The 15,249-nt window shown below is 66.9% G+C and overlaps 1 protein-coding gene across 2 annotated transcripts; it reads left to right on the top strand.

The window, feature by feature from the left end:
• Nucleotides 1-24: 24 nt before the first annotated feature.
• SHISA7 (shisa family member 7) lies at nucleotides 25-13,359 on the top strand. Of its 2 annotated transcripts, XM_051842218.2 has the most exons (6): nucleotides 25-273; nucleotides 3,910-4,619; nucleotides 4,810-4,866; nucleotides 5,244-5,398; nucleotides 8,120-8,269; nucleotides 10,457-13,359. In XM_051842218.2, the coding sequence occupies exons 2-6, from the start codon at nucleotides 3,946-3,948 to the stop codon at nucleotides 11,095-11,097; spliced, it is 1,677 nt and encodes a 558-aa protein (XP_051698178.1). In that variant the 5' UTR covers nucleotides 25-273; nucleotides 3,910-3,945; the 3' UTR covers nucleotides 11,098-13,359. The 2 variants fall into 2 exon arrangements, with proteins under 2 accessions (XP_051698178.1, XP_051698177.1); XM_051842217.2 differs by lacking the exon at nucleotides 25-273 and having other exon boundaries at nucleotides 3,747-4,619.
• Nucleotides 13,360-15,249: the final 1,890 nt, after the last annotated feature.

Consider the following 15,249-nt stretch of genomic DNA (forward strand, 5'->3'; position numbering starts at 1 on the left):
CCAGGCGGGAGAAAGAGGGGTCCCCAGCAGGTGGGGAGGGGGCGGTGCCTCGTCGGAGCTGCAAGCCGGCGCCAGGCGAGGGCGAGGGCTGGCCGCGGCCACATCTGCACGGACGCCAGCGCGCATCTGCACGGGGAGCGCCGCCGGCCGGGGTCGCCCCAGCCGCCGCCGGCCGCCCCCACCGGCGCGCGCGCGCCCAGCCCCGCGGGCTCGCAGACGCGCTCCTGCGGCCCCCACGCCTTCGCCGCCGGCGCCCCGCATCCGGAAAGCGAGGTGAGCGCGACCGCACCCCGGTGCAGAGGGGAAACTGAGGCAGGGGGGCGGGGAGGAAGCGGGTGGATGGACGGACGGACAGTTGCTGCTGAGCGGGGGTCTCTGCCCCCCTAAGAGGCAGGGTCCGCGGGCCCTCTCGGGGCCCCGAGAATTCTGCAGCCCCCCTTGGAGGTCTGGGAGTTGGGGCCCTAGGACCCCCCCATTCACAGCCGCCCGGGATTCTCAGCCATCGCCCCCTCCCAGCTTCGGCGGCCTAAGCCGAAGCGAATCCCCTGGGGATGCAGGTGTCGGCGCCCCCAGCCAGCACGCCCCCGGGAGCCCGGTCCCCGGCCTCGGCGTAGCGGTTCCCTGCACCCCCTGCTCCGGGAGCCCCTGGGATCGGGCGTCGGCGCCCCCGGCCCCCGCCTTCCGGAAGCAGGTGTCGCCCCCCAGTCCGCAGCACCGCGTCTCGGAGGCCGCTCTCGAGTCGCCATGGCAACGGGAGTCTATTTTGCGCTGGGAACACGCAGCTCCCGCCGCAGCGCCCCCGCCCCCACCGGGCGGAGCGAGAGGGGGCCGGGCAGGGGGCGGGGGTCCGCGCGGGGTGAGGGGAGACTCGGAGCGCTAGAGACCCGCAGGTGCAGGCTCGAGGCAGAGACTCGGGGTTGGGGGGGGCGGCGCGGAGAGACGAGGGAGAGACCGAGGCTCGGCCGCGCGGGGGCACGAACACGCGGCCAGGGCTCCGGGCAGGTGGCCTGGGGAGGCACGCGCCGGCCTGGCGGGGGCGCGGGGCACCGGGCTGGGTCCACCTCCCTCGCGCGTCCCCGCCTCTCCCCTGCCAGCCCGGGGCAGCGGCCTCCGCATCTCCACGTGCCGCCACCCCCGGGCCCGCCCCTTCCTCCTCCGCTCTCCACGCACCTGCCTTCGGCGTCCGCACCCCCCCTCCTCGCTGGCCCCAGAGGCTCCCGGGAGCCCCCTTTGCTTTTGGACCTCTCCCCTACTCGCTCTGCTCCCCAGCCCCACCCCCACCCCTGGCGGGACCCCAGGGACTGAGACTGGTTCTTGGTCTGTCTCTGTCTCCCTCCGTGGGCCCCTGCACCCCCTCTGAGTGTCCGTCTCCCACCACCACCATCACCACCGGTCTCCCCAGCCTGCTTGTGGGTGTCCAGCCCCTCCTGGGTTCCAGCCCCTCACTCTTGGCCTCGTATCTCCCCCCCCCCCCGTTCTCAGGGTCTCTGTCTCCCTCGCCCTGGGCCTCTGTTCTCAGTATCTGGCTCTCTCGGGGACTCTGAGCACCCCACATGCACCCCAGCACCCCACCTGCTGCCACTCTCTGCTAGCCCCCCCAGGCCTGGCTCTGCCCCCAGCTGGCAGAGGTGGGGGTGGGGGTGCCAGAGCTGGGCAGGGCCCCCCACTCCATGTGTCTCAGCGCTGAGCTGGGGTGGACAGGGCACACAGGGGTGGAGCCAGAAGTGGGCAGGGGCGTCCACGTGCAGCCGGGTGGCCGGCTCCCTGGCTGGGTCCTGAGCTTTGCCCGATCCCCGGGGGAGAGGTGCAGAGAGCCGTGGCTGTGTGCGTGCAGGTGGGAGGGGGAGCCGCAGGTGTGTCCTCGTAGGTGTGTCTGGGTGTCCCGCGTCTGGGCACAGCTCTTCGTGAGGCAAAGGAGCGGGTCCCATTACAGCCTCGAGAGTGGACAAGCCACTGTCCACGGCCTCTCGCCTGTGACCAGGCTGTGTGTGGCTGTGCCGCTGGGCTTGGGGGCCCTGCCACGGCTCCTCGTCCCCACTGGGGCTGTCGGGTCTCCCAGGTGCATGCACAGCAGGGTCCTGTTGGCATGGAATTCGGAGTGCGTCCTGGCCCCGTCAGCTCCCCGTGGCTGTGGCCTGGCAGGTGCATGGCCCACACCTCAGGGAGGAGAGAGCCCAGCAGGACTCCAGCCCCCCAGACAGACCCCCTTGTGCAGTGCAGAACCTGCCCGGCTGTACATGGCAGCCACGACAAATGAAGGAATCCGAATTAGAAAGGGTGTTGCTGTGGGGGGCATCTCACCGCGCTCCCTGTGGGCGGGGCCATCCGCGTTCACGTAGCAGCGCCTGGAGGCACCTGGGCAAAGCCCAGTCCAATTCCTTGGGCACCGTGGGGCTCAGGCAAACCATGGAGCGAGAGGCAGAAAAACCCACCGCCACCCTCCTTTCAGCACGCACCCATGCAACAAGCACTTATTGAGCACCTACTGTGTGCCCAGCACTGCAGCTCCACCGGGAACAGCACTGACAGAAACACCTCCACCAGGAGGGCAGGACACACAACATGGCCACACACACGCACTCCTGCCCACAATGGCCAGGCCCAGGCCAGCCAGGAGCCGGGAGCTCCTTCCGGTCTCCGGTGTGAGTGGCAGCGACCTAAGTACTTGAGCCACCACCGAGCCAGGGGCGGAGCTGGGGCTGGACCCCAGGCTGGGAGCCCCAGGCAGCGTCCATCAGCTGGCTGCTTCAATATCATTGACTCAATGTGTCTATTTGGGAGACAGAGGTCCGCTGGTTCACGCCACCAATGCCTGCAGCGGTCAGAGCTGCCCTGGGCTAGAGCTTCGCCGCGTCGGTACTTTCACCATGTAGAACCACCGCCCCGCCACGCAGTTCCAGAGCATTCTCACCACCCCCCAAAAGGAAGCTCCAAGCCCCCGAGCAGCAGCCCCCATGTGTCCTCCCCCAGCTCCAGGCCACCGCCAGTGGCTTCCTGCCTCCGTGGCTGGCTGGCGTGGACCTCCGGGCAGCCCTCAGGGATCCTGCAGAAGGGACAGTGGGGCCTGGGGCAGCGGCCACTCCAGAGCCAGCACGGAGTCACTGAGCTGTGGCCCCTCTCCCAGGGCTGCCGGCGCGGCTGTGTCCACTGGGGGGCGCGGCAAGAGACGTCTGGGCGGATGGTTGCTATAGAAACAGCGGGACGCTCCGCCGGGTCTGCCCTCTGCACTTGTCAGGATCAAAAGGCAGCCAGCACCGCCCAGGAGCGTTTCCAAGCCCCCTCCCCAACACGGCGGTGCCCCACCCCGGGCACTGCTTATGCATGGTCACTCAGCCTCCCCCCACTGACAGATGGGGAGACTGAGGCACGGGGGGGTGGCTCGGGGAGATCCGCGCGTGGAGACTCGGGAGACCTGGCTGTGAGAGGGGGTCGTGTGTGAGAGGCCGAGAACCGGGACCCTCCAACCCCCAACTCTAGAGAGGAGCGGGGACTGAGGACCGCAGGGGTGGAAGCCAGCAGGCGAGGGGGGCGGCGTGTCACAACAGGGTCAGTGTGAGAGCTCCTGCATCCCGTGGGCGCTGTCCAGCGCCCGGTTGCCCCCACCCCACCCCTGGAGGACCCCCACAGCACGGCCAGACCGGGTCCCAGCCCGGCAGGTGTAGACTCCGGCTCTCAACTTGGATCTCTCTCTCTCCCTCTCTCTCCTCCCCGTCTCCCCGACCGCCCCCCACCCCCGCCTGCCTTCCTTCCCGCCCTCGGATCCCGCTCGTCTCTCACGCCTCCCCTGCTCCGTGTCCTCGCCAACGCTTGTGCGCCCTGGACGACTGCAGCGCCCTCCGACGCTGCCCCCTCGGCCCATCGCTCGCCTTGCTGCCTGCCCCGGCTCCCATGGCCACGTCGCTCCCCCAGCCTGGCGGCCCCGTCCGGCGGCCTCCTGCACGCGCCATGCCGGCCCTGCTGCTCCTCGGGACCCTGGCGCTCCTGGCCTCCGCCGCCGGCCAGGCCGGGGCGCGCCCGTCCAACGGCACCAGCCCCGCCCCGCCGGGCCCGCTGCCCGCGCTGCTGGCGCACCTGCGACGCCTGACCGGTGCGCTGACGGGCGGCGGGGCCGCGGCGGGCGCCAACGGCACGAGGAGCAGCCCCGCGGGCGGCCCGGGCGCGGCGGCCCGGGCGCCCCCTCCGGCCGAGCTGTGCCACGGCTACTACGACGTCATGGGCCAGTACGACGCCACCTTCAACTGCAGCACCGGCTCCTACCGCTTCTGCTGCGGCACCTGCCACTACCGCTTCTGCTGCGAGCACCGCCACATGCGGCTGGCGCAGGCCTCCTGCTCCAACTACGACACGCCGCGCTGGGCCACCACGCCGCCGCCGCTGGCCGGGGGCGCGGGCGGCGCCGGCGGCGCGGGCGGGGGGCCGGGGCCCGGCCAGGCCGGCTGGCTGGAAGGGGGCCGCACGGGGGGCGCGGGCGTGCGCGGGGGCGAGGGCCCCGGCGGCAGCACGGCCTACGTGGTGTGCGGGGTCATCAGCTTCGCCCTGGCCGTGGGCGTCGGCGCCAAAGTGGCCTTCAGCAAGGCGTCGCGTGCGCCCAGGGCGCACCGGGAGCTCAACGTGCCCAGGTGCGTGTGCCTTTCTCGCGTGGGGCCCGGGGCCGTCGGGGGAGGGCGGGAGCGAAAGCCTGGAAGCGGGGCGGGGCCGTCACTCCTCCCGCAGCCGGCTCCCGAGCGCTTGCGGGGCCGGGAGCGGGGCGGGCGGGCCAGTAGCCGTCGTGCGGGTCGTAACGCGGAGGAACCGCGTGGATTCTTGCAGAGTGCTCGCCCAGTGCTCACAAAATGTTAGCGGCGGAGTCACGAAGCAGACAAACAGGTACGGGTGCGGGGAGGAAGAGGCGGGCGGGCGGCAGCCGGGGGCTGCGGGAACGGCCGGCGCGCGCGGGGGCCCTGAGGCGGCAGTTTGCGGGCAGGGCCGGGTTTCCCAGCTCGGCGGGGAGCTGGGAGACGCGAGGCCAGTGAGGGGGCTGAGGTGACCCCGGTGCCTGCGCGCAAAGTGACGGGAACCGGGGCGCAGGGCCAGGGCGAGCCGGGCCGCCGTGACCCGCAGAGAGGCGCCCCGTGCCGAAAGTGAGCCCCGACACTGCGAGAGGGGCGTGGCCACCGCAGCCAGCGGACCTGAGGGCCGGAGTCGCCCCCAAGGCAGAGACCCGGGACAGACGGGGCCGCTGACCGCCCCTCTGCCCTCTCCAGGGCTCTGGTGGACATCCTGCGGCACCAGGCGGGGCCCGGGGCCCGCCCGGATCGGGCCCGAAGCAGCTCCCTGACCCCGGGAATCGGGGTTCCCGACAGCATGCCCCCCAGGACGCCCAAGAACCTCTACAACACCGTGAAGCCCTCCAACCTCGGTGAGTGGGGCGCGGCGGCCACGCCCCTCGCCGTGAGGCCCCGCCCACCCACGGATGGCCCCGCCCCCTCCGTGCTGTGTCCACGCACGGCCAGGACCTGTTCTGGGCGGCGGGGGAGGGGACAGGAGTTCCGAGTTGAGTGAGGCCCCCCTCCCTGCCCTCTAGCGGACCCCTGGGCGGGCGCCGCGCGTACCTGGGGCGCAGCCGTACAGCAGCCCTGGGGCAGGTGGGCAAGGCCTTCTCTGCTTGGGGGCCGAGGTGGGCATCCCTGGGAAGGGGAGCTTGAGCAGAAGCCCGGGGGGCATTCCTGGGGCTGGGGGCGGGGAGGAAGGATCCTGAGAGGGGCGGTGGAGAGCCAGGGTGGGGTCTGCAGCCGGGGAGCAGCATGGTCAGAGGCAGGTGGAGGAGCCGGCTCTGACAGCCCAGCGCTGAGAGAGGCTCAGAGGCCGCTGGGGGCGGGCCCTGGGCGGGTCAGGGGTGGAGGGAGAAGCTGACTGTCCGTGGGGGTGAGGGACAGCATAAACGCCTGTGCAAAGGCCCTGTGGCCACGCTCGGCCCCGGGGAGGGACGAGATGTGGTCGTCTCCCGGCCTGACTCCATCCCGTGGGTGACGGCGACCCAGGGGAGGAGGCGACGGCTACTGGGGTGCGGCTGATTGTGGGACAGGCTGTCAGGACGGCCAGAGTCTGGATCCCTGACCCTGGAGGGGGAGCCCGGCCAGGGCAGAGACCCGGGGTCAGGAGGGGAAGGGCCTTGTAGACGCGTGTGGAGAGGGAGACCCCAGTGTCCGGCCTGGGGCGTGGGGTGCATCGTGGGGGCTGTGGGGCGCGCCCCTATCTCGCATGAGCCATTCCTTGGAGGCCCAGCCTCAGTACGTGGGGACCAGGGCCCTTCCGAGAGGCCGGGGCGGCCGCGTGACGCCCCCTCCCTTCTCGGTCCCCCAGGTAACCCGCACAGCTAGCTGCACCTCAGCGTCAGCGGCCCCACGCACCACGCCGCCACGCTGGGTACGGGCAGGGAGCGAGGCTCCTTCCCCGCTCTCCACCCGCGTTCCGGCCGCCCCGGCCAGGTGCCGGGGCCGGCAAGACGGCCTCGGGGTCCCCAGGCTGGGGCGGATGCACGGCCAGGCGCTGGTGCTGCCGATGCCAGTGCCCCGTCCTGGGACGCAGCCTTGCGGGAGGGAGACAGAGCGCTCCGGGCCACTCGCCCCAGAGCCCGCAGCCGCTGGGGTCTGCACCGGCAGGAAGCTGCAGTGGGAGCAGCCCAGCCTCGCACCCACCAGGGAAACAACTGCCCCCTGCTGGAGTCCGCAGGGACTGCAAGGCCGCGTTCTAGCACCCCGGGTCTGAGGGAGGAGGGCTGGGGGCCGCTGGGTCTGAGGGAGGAGGTGGGGCCTGCACTCCTGGGTCTGGGGGAGGAGGGCTGGGCCTGCACCACTGGGTCTGAGGGAGGAGGGGCTGGGGCCTGGACTCCTGGGTCTGAGGGAAGAGGGGCTGGGGCTGCACCCCTGGGTCTGAGGGAGGAGGGACTGGGGCTGCATTTCTGAGTCTGAGGGAGGAGGTGAGGCCTTGACCACTGGGTCTGAGGGAGGAGGGGCTGGGATATGGGCCCTGGGTCTGAGGAAGGAGGTAGGGCCTGCACTTCTGGATCTGAGAGAGGAGGTGGGGTCTGATTCCTGGGTCTGAGGGAGGAGGTGGGGTCTGACTCCTGGGTCTGAGGGAGGAGGTGGGGTCTGACTCCTGGGTCTGAGGGAGGAAGTGGGGCCTGGACCCCTGGGTCTGAGGGAGGAGGTGGGGTCTGACTCCTGGGTCTGAAGGAGGAAGTGGGGCCTGCACTCCTGGGTCTGAGAGAGGAGGTGGGGTCTGACTCCTGGGTCTGAGGGAGGAGGTGGGGTCTGACTCCTGGGTCTGAGGGAGGAAGTGGGGCCTGGACCCCTGGGTCTGAGGGAGGAGGTGGGGTCTGACTCCTGGGTCTGAAGGAGGAAGTGGGGCCTGCACTCCTGGGTCTGAGAGAGGAGGTGGGGTCTGACTCCTGGGTCTGAGGGAGGAGGTGGGGTCTGACCCCTGGGTCTGAGGGAGGAGGTGGAGTCTGACTCCTGGGTCTGAGGGAGGAAGTGGGGCCTGGACCCCTGGGTCTGAGAGAGGAGGTGGGGTCTGACTCCTGGGTCTGAGGGAGGAGGTGGGGTCTGACTCCTGGTCTGAGGGAGGAGGTGGGGTCTGACTCCTGGTCTGAGAGAGGAGGTGGGGCCTGCACTCCTGGGTCTGAGGGAGGAGGTGGGCCTGGACCCCTGGGTCTGAGGGAGGAGGGGCTGGGGCATGGACCCTGGGTCTGAGGGAGGAGGTGGGGTCTGACCCCTGGGTCTGAGGGAGGAGGTGGGGTCTGACCCCTGGGTCTGAGGGAGGAGGTGGGGTCTGACTCCTGGGTCTGAGGGAGGAGGTGGGGTCTGACTCCTGGGTCTGAGGGAGGAGGTGGGGTCTGACCCCTGGGTCTGAGGGAGGAGGTGGGGTCTGACTCCTGGGTCTGAGGGAGGAGTTGGGGCCTGCACCACTGGGTCTGAGGGAGGAGGTGGGGTCTGACTCCTGGGTCTGAGGGAGGAGGTGGGGTCTGACTCCTGGGTCTGAGGGAGGAGGTGGGGTCTGACTCCTGGGTCCGAGGGAGGCGGGCGGGGGGCCAGGTGGCTGGTGTGCAGTGGGGGCGGGGCTGACCCGTGTGCCCCCACAGACTGGCGGGCCGTGCCTCCGCCCAGCCCCTCTTTGCACTATTCCACGCTGTCCTGCTCCCGCTCCTTCCACAACCTGTCGCACCTGCCCCCGTCCTACGAGGCGGCCGTGAAGTCGGAGCTGAGCCGCTACTCCTCGCTCAAGAGGCTGGGTGAGTCCCTGGAGCACGGCGGGGGTGGGGGTGGGGGGTCAGGACCGTGGACGGGGCCCCGGAGCCCGCCGAAGGCCTAGATTCTCGCTGGGGTTTTTCTCAGAATCACCTGGGGGCATTTTTTAAATGCCAAGTTCCTGGTTCTGCCTCTTTAAGACATGCATCAGCACTTGACCTTGGCAGTTAATAGAAACAGAATATTTTTTTTTTTTTTTTGGAAAGGCAGAGTGGACAGTGAGAGAGAGAGACAGAGAGAAAGGTCTTCCTTTGCCGTTGGTTCACCCTCCAATGGCCGCCACAGCTGGTGCGCTGTGGCCGGTGCGCTGCAGTGATCCGATGGCAGGAGCCAGGTGCTTCTCCTGGTCTCCCATGGGGTGCAGGGCCCAAGCACTTGGGCCATCCTCCACTGCACTCCTGGGCCACAGCAGAGAGCTGGCCTGGAAGAGGGGCAACCGGGACAGAATCCGGTGCCCCGACCAGGACTAGAACCCGGTGTGCCTGCGCCGCAGGCGGAGGATTAGCCTAGTGAGCCATGGCACTGGCCTAGAAACAGAATTTAAGGTGTAGAGAGAGAGAGAGGCGTGGTGTCTCCAGGCCCTCGGATGCTCTCGGTCTCAGCTCTGCCAGCTGCCCTGGGCACATCCCGGCTCACTTGGTGATCCCAGCACACGCCCCACACCCGGGTCCCCCGGGCCCGTCCCTCACCTAACCCCTGCGACCCAGCCCGAGGCCCAGCCGTGGCTGTGGAGGACTTCAGAGCTGGACCAAGCGATGCTTTTGCCATCACGACCCAGGAGACGCACTTTTTCACACCTTTCAGTTTATCTTCATCGCGTCTGAAGGGCAGAAGAGAGGGCTGGCCGTGTGGCACACCTGCAGCACCAGCATCCCATATGGGCGCCGGTTCAAGTCCCGGCTGCTCCACTTCCCATCCAGCTCCCTGCTAGTGTGCCTGGGGACACAGCAGAACATGGTCCAAGTCCTTGGGCCTCTGCATCCACATTGGAGACCCAGAGGAAGCTCCTGGCTCCTGGCTTCGGATCAGCCCAGCTCTGGCCATTAAGGCCATTTGGGGAGTGAGCCAGGGGGTGGAAGACCTCTCTCTCTTGTCTCTATCTCCCTCTGTAATTCAAATAAAATGAGTAAATATTGAGAGAGGGAGAGAGAGAGAGAGAGAGAGAGAGAGAGAGAGAGAAATCTGCCTTGCACTGGCTCACTCCCCGAATGCCTGCAGCAGCCAGAGCTGGGCCAGGCCAAACCCAGGAGTCTGGAACTCAGTCCGGGTGCCCGTATGGGCGGCGCAGACCCAAGCACTGGAGGCCTGCCTGCCACCTCGCAGGGCGCACACCGGCAGGAAGCTGGGCCAGCAGTGGAGCTGGGGCTGGAACCCAGGCCCTGGGAGCGGGATGTGGCGTGGACCCCAGGGGCAGCCCCCTCCACACGGGCACACCCCGTGCCCCGCCCCCTCCACCCTGTCCTCGGGTGCTGTGGAGTGGAGAACCCTGTAGGGGCACACCCCGTGCCCCGCCCCCTCCGCCCCCTCGGGTGCTGTGGCCTGGAGAACCCTGTAGGGGCACACCCTGGGCCCCGCCCCCTCCACCCTGTCCTCGGGTGCTGTGGAGTGGAGAAGCCCGCAGGGGCAGCCCCCCTGCACGGGCACACCCCGTGCCCCCGCCCCCACCCCGCCCCGTCCTCGGGTGCTGTGGCCTGGAGAACCCCGCAGGGACAGCCCCTCTGGCCCGGGCACACCCCGTGCCCCGCCCCCTCCGCCCCGTCCTCGGGTGCTAAAAGGAACCGCGGCGTTTCAGCCACACACACGCCCCACCCGAAAGCCCCAGCAGCGGCCGGCTCCCTGCTGCTCCCCGCCATTCCCAGCGCTGACAGAGCTCACTTCACAGCCGACCTGGGGGTCGCAGCACCAAGTCTGCCCGAGGGAAGGGCGGGGGCGGGGGTCCCCAGAGCAGATAGCTGGGGTCTACTCCCCCAAAGAAGGGTCGCTCAGAGGCAACAACGAGGAGCCCCCCGCCCCCAGCGTTGAGCGCAGCGCCTGGGACTCTGCATTTTGGCCGCGTAGCCCGCCTGCTGGCTCTGACTGCAATTCAGCGTCCACGGGAGGGCGAGCGGGCCCGGGTGCAGCGGCCGGGCGGACGGGCACCCACCTCTCTGGCCTTCTGCCGTCCCCCGCAGCCGAGAAGGACCTGGACGAGGCTTACCTGAAGCGCCGGCACTTGGCGGAGGCGCCCCGCGGGACGCTGCCGCTGCACGCCCTTCGACGGCCCGGCACCGGGGGCGGCTACCGCACGGACGGCTGGGGCGGCCCCGAGGAGCTGGGCCTGGCGCCCGCGCCCAACCCGCGGCGCGTCATGTCCCAGGAGCACCTGCTGGGCGACGGCCGCGGCTCGCGCTACGAGTTCACGCTGCCGCGCGCGCGCCTCGTGTCGCAGGAGCACCTGCTCCTGTCCTCGCCGGAGGCCCTGCGCCAGAGCCGCGAGCACCTGCTGTCGCCCCCGCGCAGCCCCGCGCTGCCCCCCGAGCCCACCGCCCGCGCCAGCCTGGCCGCCTCGCACTCCAACCTGCTCCTGGGGCCCGGGGGGCCCCCCACGCCGCTGCACGGGCTGCCGCCGCCGGGCCTGCACGCCCACCACCACCACGCGCTGCACGGCTCGCCGCAGCCGGCCTGGATGGCGGACGCCGGCGGGGGCGGGGGCACGCTGGCCCGCAGGCCGCCTTTCCAGCGCCAGGGCACCCTGGAGCAGCTGCAGTTCATCCCCGGCCACCACCTGCCCCAGCACCTGCGCACGGCCAGCAAGAACGAGGTGACGGTCTGAGGCCGGGCAGGGGCTGGGGGGCGGCAGCCCCTAGCCCCGGGCCCCCGGACTCGGGCTCCCACAACCCAGGGCGCTGGGCCCCAGCCAGGCCCTCCCTGAACCCGGCGGGCGGAGCCCCTCCCCCATTACATCACTGAACCAAGGCCGTTCCCGGTGATGTCATCACGGGAGGACCCGCCCATGTTGTGTGACATCACTGCAGAGACCGCCTTCCCGTGGTGTCACAGCAGAGACAAGCCCTGCCCCGGTGACGTCATCCTTGTCATCAAGGGAAAATCTTTTCTTCTGTGTCCTGTGACGTCACTGCTACAGACAAAGCCATTTTCCTGGGACAGATCGCGGGAGGAGACGCCTCCTTCCCACACCGTCGCTCCTGCGAGGCCGTCACCAGAGAAGGTGCCTTGCCCTGTGACGTCATCGGATGCACCGAGCCTCCTCCTGGGATGTATCACTCCTTAGACGTCGGGAGGAGGCCCCTTCCAGACACCACGGGCTCCGAGCCCCGTGCCCTGGCGCTGTCGCCGTCAGGCCTGAGGAAGTGCCCGGTGCCCGACGCCCTCGGAGGGCTCGGTCCGAGTGGTGGTCTGCCTGGAGGTTACTGGTGGCAGGGCTGCGACGCCACCCCCGGGGCAGAGTCTGTGACAGCCAGGCCCCCTGGGCCTCAGGCGCTGCTCTGTGCAATGACGGGGGGGGGGGGCGGGGGGGTGGCTCTGCTGCCGTGGGGCTCCTGGGTCCCGGGACTCCGCAGTGACAAACTGGGGTCCCCTCTTCCTGCCAGAGACGCCACCGCTCCATCAGCAAGGCCCCAGCCTCGGCAGGGCAGGGTGGGGTGTGCCTGCTGTTGGCCCCACCCATGTCATGGCCGGGCCGCTCAGTGTCTCGCTCGCCGTGGCCTAGCGCCTGCGGTCAAGTGCCAACCACGTCACTACCCAGAATTCCTGTGACCCACAACTGCGGCGGCTTCCTCTTCCAGGGCTTACCATAGACCCCCAGGATTTCCCACGGCCAAGGACGTCACCGCCTCCCCTGATTCCCCTCAGCCACCGTGTCATCATCACCCAGAATGCACCACAGCTGGTGCTGTCAAGATTTCCCACAGCAACACGTCATCGCTTCCCATGATTCCCCTCAGCCACCGTGTCATCACCATCACCCAGAATGCACCACAGCTGGTGCTGTCAAGATTTCCCACAGCCAAGGACGTCACCGCCTCCCCTGATTCCCCTCAGCCACCGTGTCATCATCACCCAGAATGCACCACAGCTGGTGCTGTCAAGATTTCCCACAGCAACACGTCATCGCTTCCCATGATTCCCCTCAGCCACCATGTCATCACCATCACCCAGAATGCACCACAGCTGGCGCTGTCATCGCCTCGTAGACGGTGCCTTGACCAGTGATGCCATTCCCCAGAGCCCTCTACACCTGTGGGGGTGTTCTCTGCTAGGCCCCAGTAGGACAGATGACACCACCGTTTCCCATAATCCCCCATATTCATGGCGTCCTCACCTCCCAGGATCCTCTGTAATCATGTGTTTTGATGTCCCAGGATGCACCTCAGCCATGGGGTTATCATCGTCCAGGATTCAGTCCCTGAGAGCCAGTGACATCATCACCCCCAGGACACGTGAACCCTGCCATCGACATCATCTCTAGGGACCCATGAGAGTCAATGGTGTCATCACCTCCCAGAATCCACCTCAACCATCGGTGTAACACTGGGCTGTCTTCACACCCAAGGACCCAGAACACCTGCCATCGACATCGTCTCCAGAGATCCATGATAGCCATGGTGCCATCACCTCCCAGAATCCACACCAACCATTGCTGTCTTCACAACCCAGGACTCATGGAAACCATCAGTGTCACAAGCTATGTTCACACCCAGAATCCACCCTCCATCAGTGTCACACTGGGCTGTGTTCACACCCAGAATCCACCCCACCATCAGTATCACACAGCTGTGTTCACACCCAGAATCCACTCCATCAGTGTCACTCTGGGCTGTCTTCACACCCAGAATCCACCCCAACCACCAGTGTCACATGGCTGTGTTCACACCCAGAATCCACCCCACCATCAGTGTCACACTGAGCTGTGTTCACACCCAGAATCCACCCCACCATCAGTGTCACACTGGGCTGTGTTCACACCCAGAATCTACCCTCCATCAGTGTCACATGGCTGTGTTCACACCCAGAATCCACCCCACCATCAGTGTCACATGGCTGTGTTCACACCCAGAATCCACTCACCATGAGTGTCACATAGCTGTGTTCACACCCAGAATCCACCCCAACCATTAGTGTCACACAGCTGTCTTCACACCCAGAATCCACCATCAGTGTCACAATGGGCTGTCTTCACACCCAGAATCAACCCACCATCAGTGTCACATGGCTGTGTTCACACCCAGAATCCACCCCATCAGTGTCACACTGGGCTGTCTTCACACCCAGAGGCGACCCCAACCATCAGTGTCACACTGGGCTGTGTTCACACCCAGAATCCACCCTCCATCAGTGTCACACTGGGCTGTGTTCACACCCAGAATCCACCCCACCATCAGCGTCATACTGAGCTGTCTACACAACCAGACTCCACCCCACCATCAGTGTCACACTGGGCTGTCTTCACACCCAGAATCCACCCCACCATCAGTTTAACATGGCTGTGTTCACACCCAGAATCCACCCTCCATCAGTGTCACACTGGGCTGTGTTCACACCCAGAATCCACCCCAACCATTAGTGTCACACTGGGCTGTCTACACACCCAGACTCCACCCCACCATCATTGTCACACAGCTGTGTTCACACCCAGAATCCACCCCACCATCAGTGTCACACAGCTGTGTTCACACCCAGAATCCACCCCACCATCAGTGTCACACGGCTGTGCTCACACCCAGAATCCACCCCACCATCAGTGTCACACGGCTGTGCTCACACCCAGAATCCATCCCAACCATCAGTGTCACACGGCTGTGTTCACACCCAGACTCCACCCCACCATCATTGTCACACAGCTGTGTTCACACCCAGAATCCACCCCAACCATCAGTTTAACATGGCTGTGTTCACACCCAGAATCCACCCTCCATCAGTGTCACACTGGGCTGTGTTCACACCCAGAATCCACCCTCCATCAGTGTCACACTGGGCTGTCTACACACCCAGAATCCACCCCACCATCAGTGTCACACTGAGCTGTGTTCACACCCAGAATCCATCCCACCATCAGTGTCACACTGGGCTGTCTTCACACCCAGAGTCGACCCTACCATCAGTGTCACACTGAGCTGTCTACACACCCAGAATCCACCACACCATCAGTGTCACACTGGGCTGTGTTCACACCCAGAATCCACCCTACCATCAGTGTCACACTGAGCTGTCTACACAACCAGAATCCACCCCACCATCAGTGTCACATGGCTGTGCTCACACCCAGAGGCGACCCCAACCATCAGTGTCACATGGCTGTGTTCACACCCAGAATCCACCCCACCATCAGTGTCACACAGCTGTCTACACACCCGGAATCCATCCCACATCAGTGTCACACTAGGCTGTGTTCACACCCAGAATCTACCCACCATCAGTGTCACACAGCTGTCTTCACACCCAGAATCCACCCCACCATCAGTGTCACACAGCTGTCTACACACCTGGAATCCATCCCACATCATTGTCACACTGGGCTGTGTTCACACCCAGAATCCACCCCACCATCAGTGTCACACAGCTGTCTACACACCTGGAATCCATCCCACATCATTGTCACACTGGGCTGTGTTCACACCCAGAATCCACCCCATCAGTGTCACACTGGGCTGTCTTTATGTTCCAGGACCCATGAACCCATGGTGTCCCCACCTGCTGAGACCCATGACTCCCTCATGTCTTCATAGCAGGATCCGCTGCCACCACGCGCCCTCAGCTCCTGGGACCGGCGTCAGGGCCGTGCATCTCACAGGCTGTGTCTGCACCATCCTCCGGGGCTGTGTGGCACTTACAGGCATTCCCTTCAGGGAACCAGCACACACCCCACCCTCCATTCCTGAGTGGACGGGGCAGGTCTAGCTGTCCCCCTCTGATGACATCACTCCCACTCTGGCCCTTCTTGATGATGTCACTGCCTCTTCCTGAC

Source organism: Oryctolagus cuniculus, chromosome 18 (genome assembly GCF_964237555.1).
Source record: "Oryctolagus cuniculus chromosome 18, mOryCun1.1, whole genome shotgun sequence".
Taxonomy (NCBI): Eukaryota; Metazoa; Chordata; class Mammalia; order Lagomorpha; family Leporidae; genus Oryctolagus; species Oryctolagus cuniculus.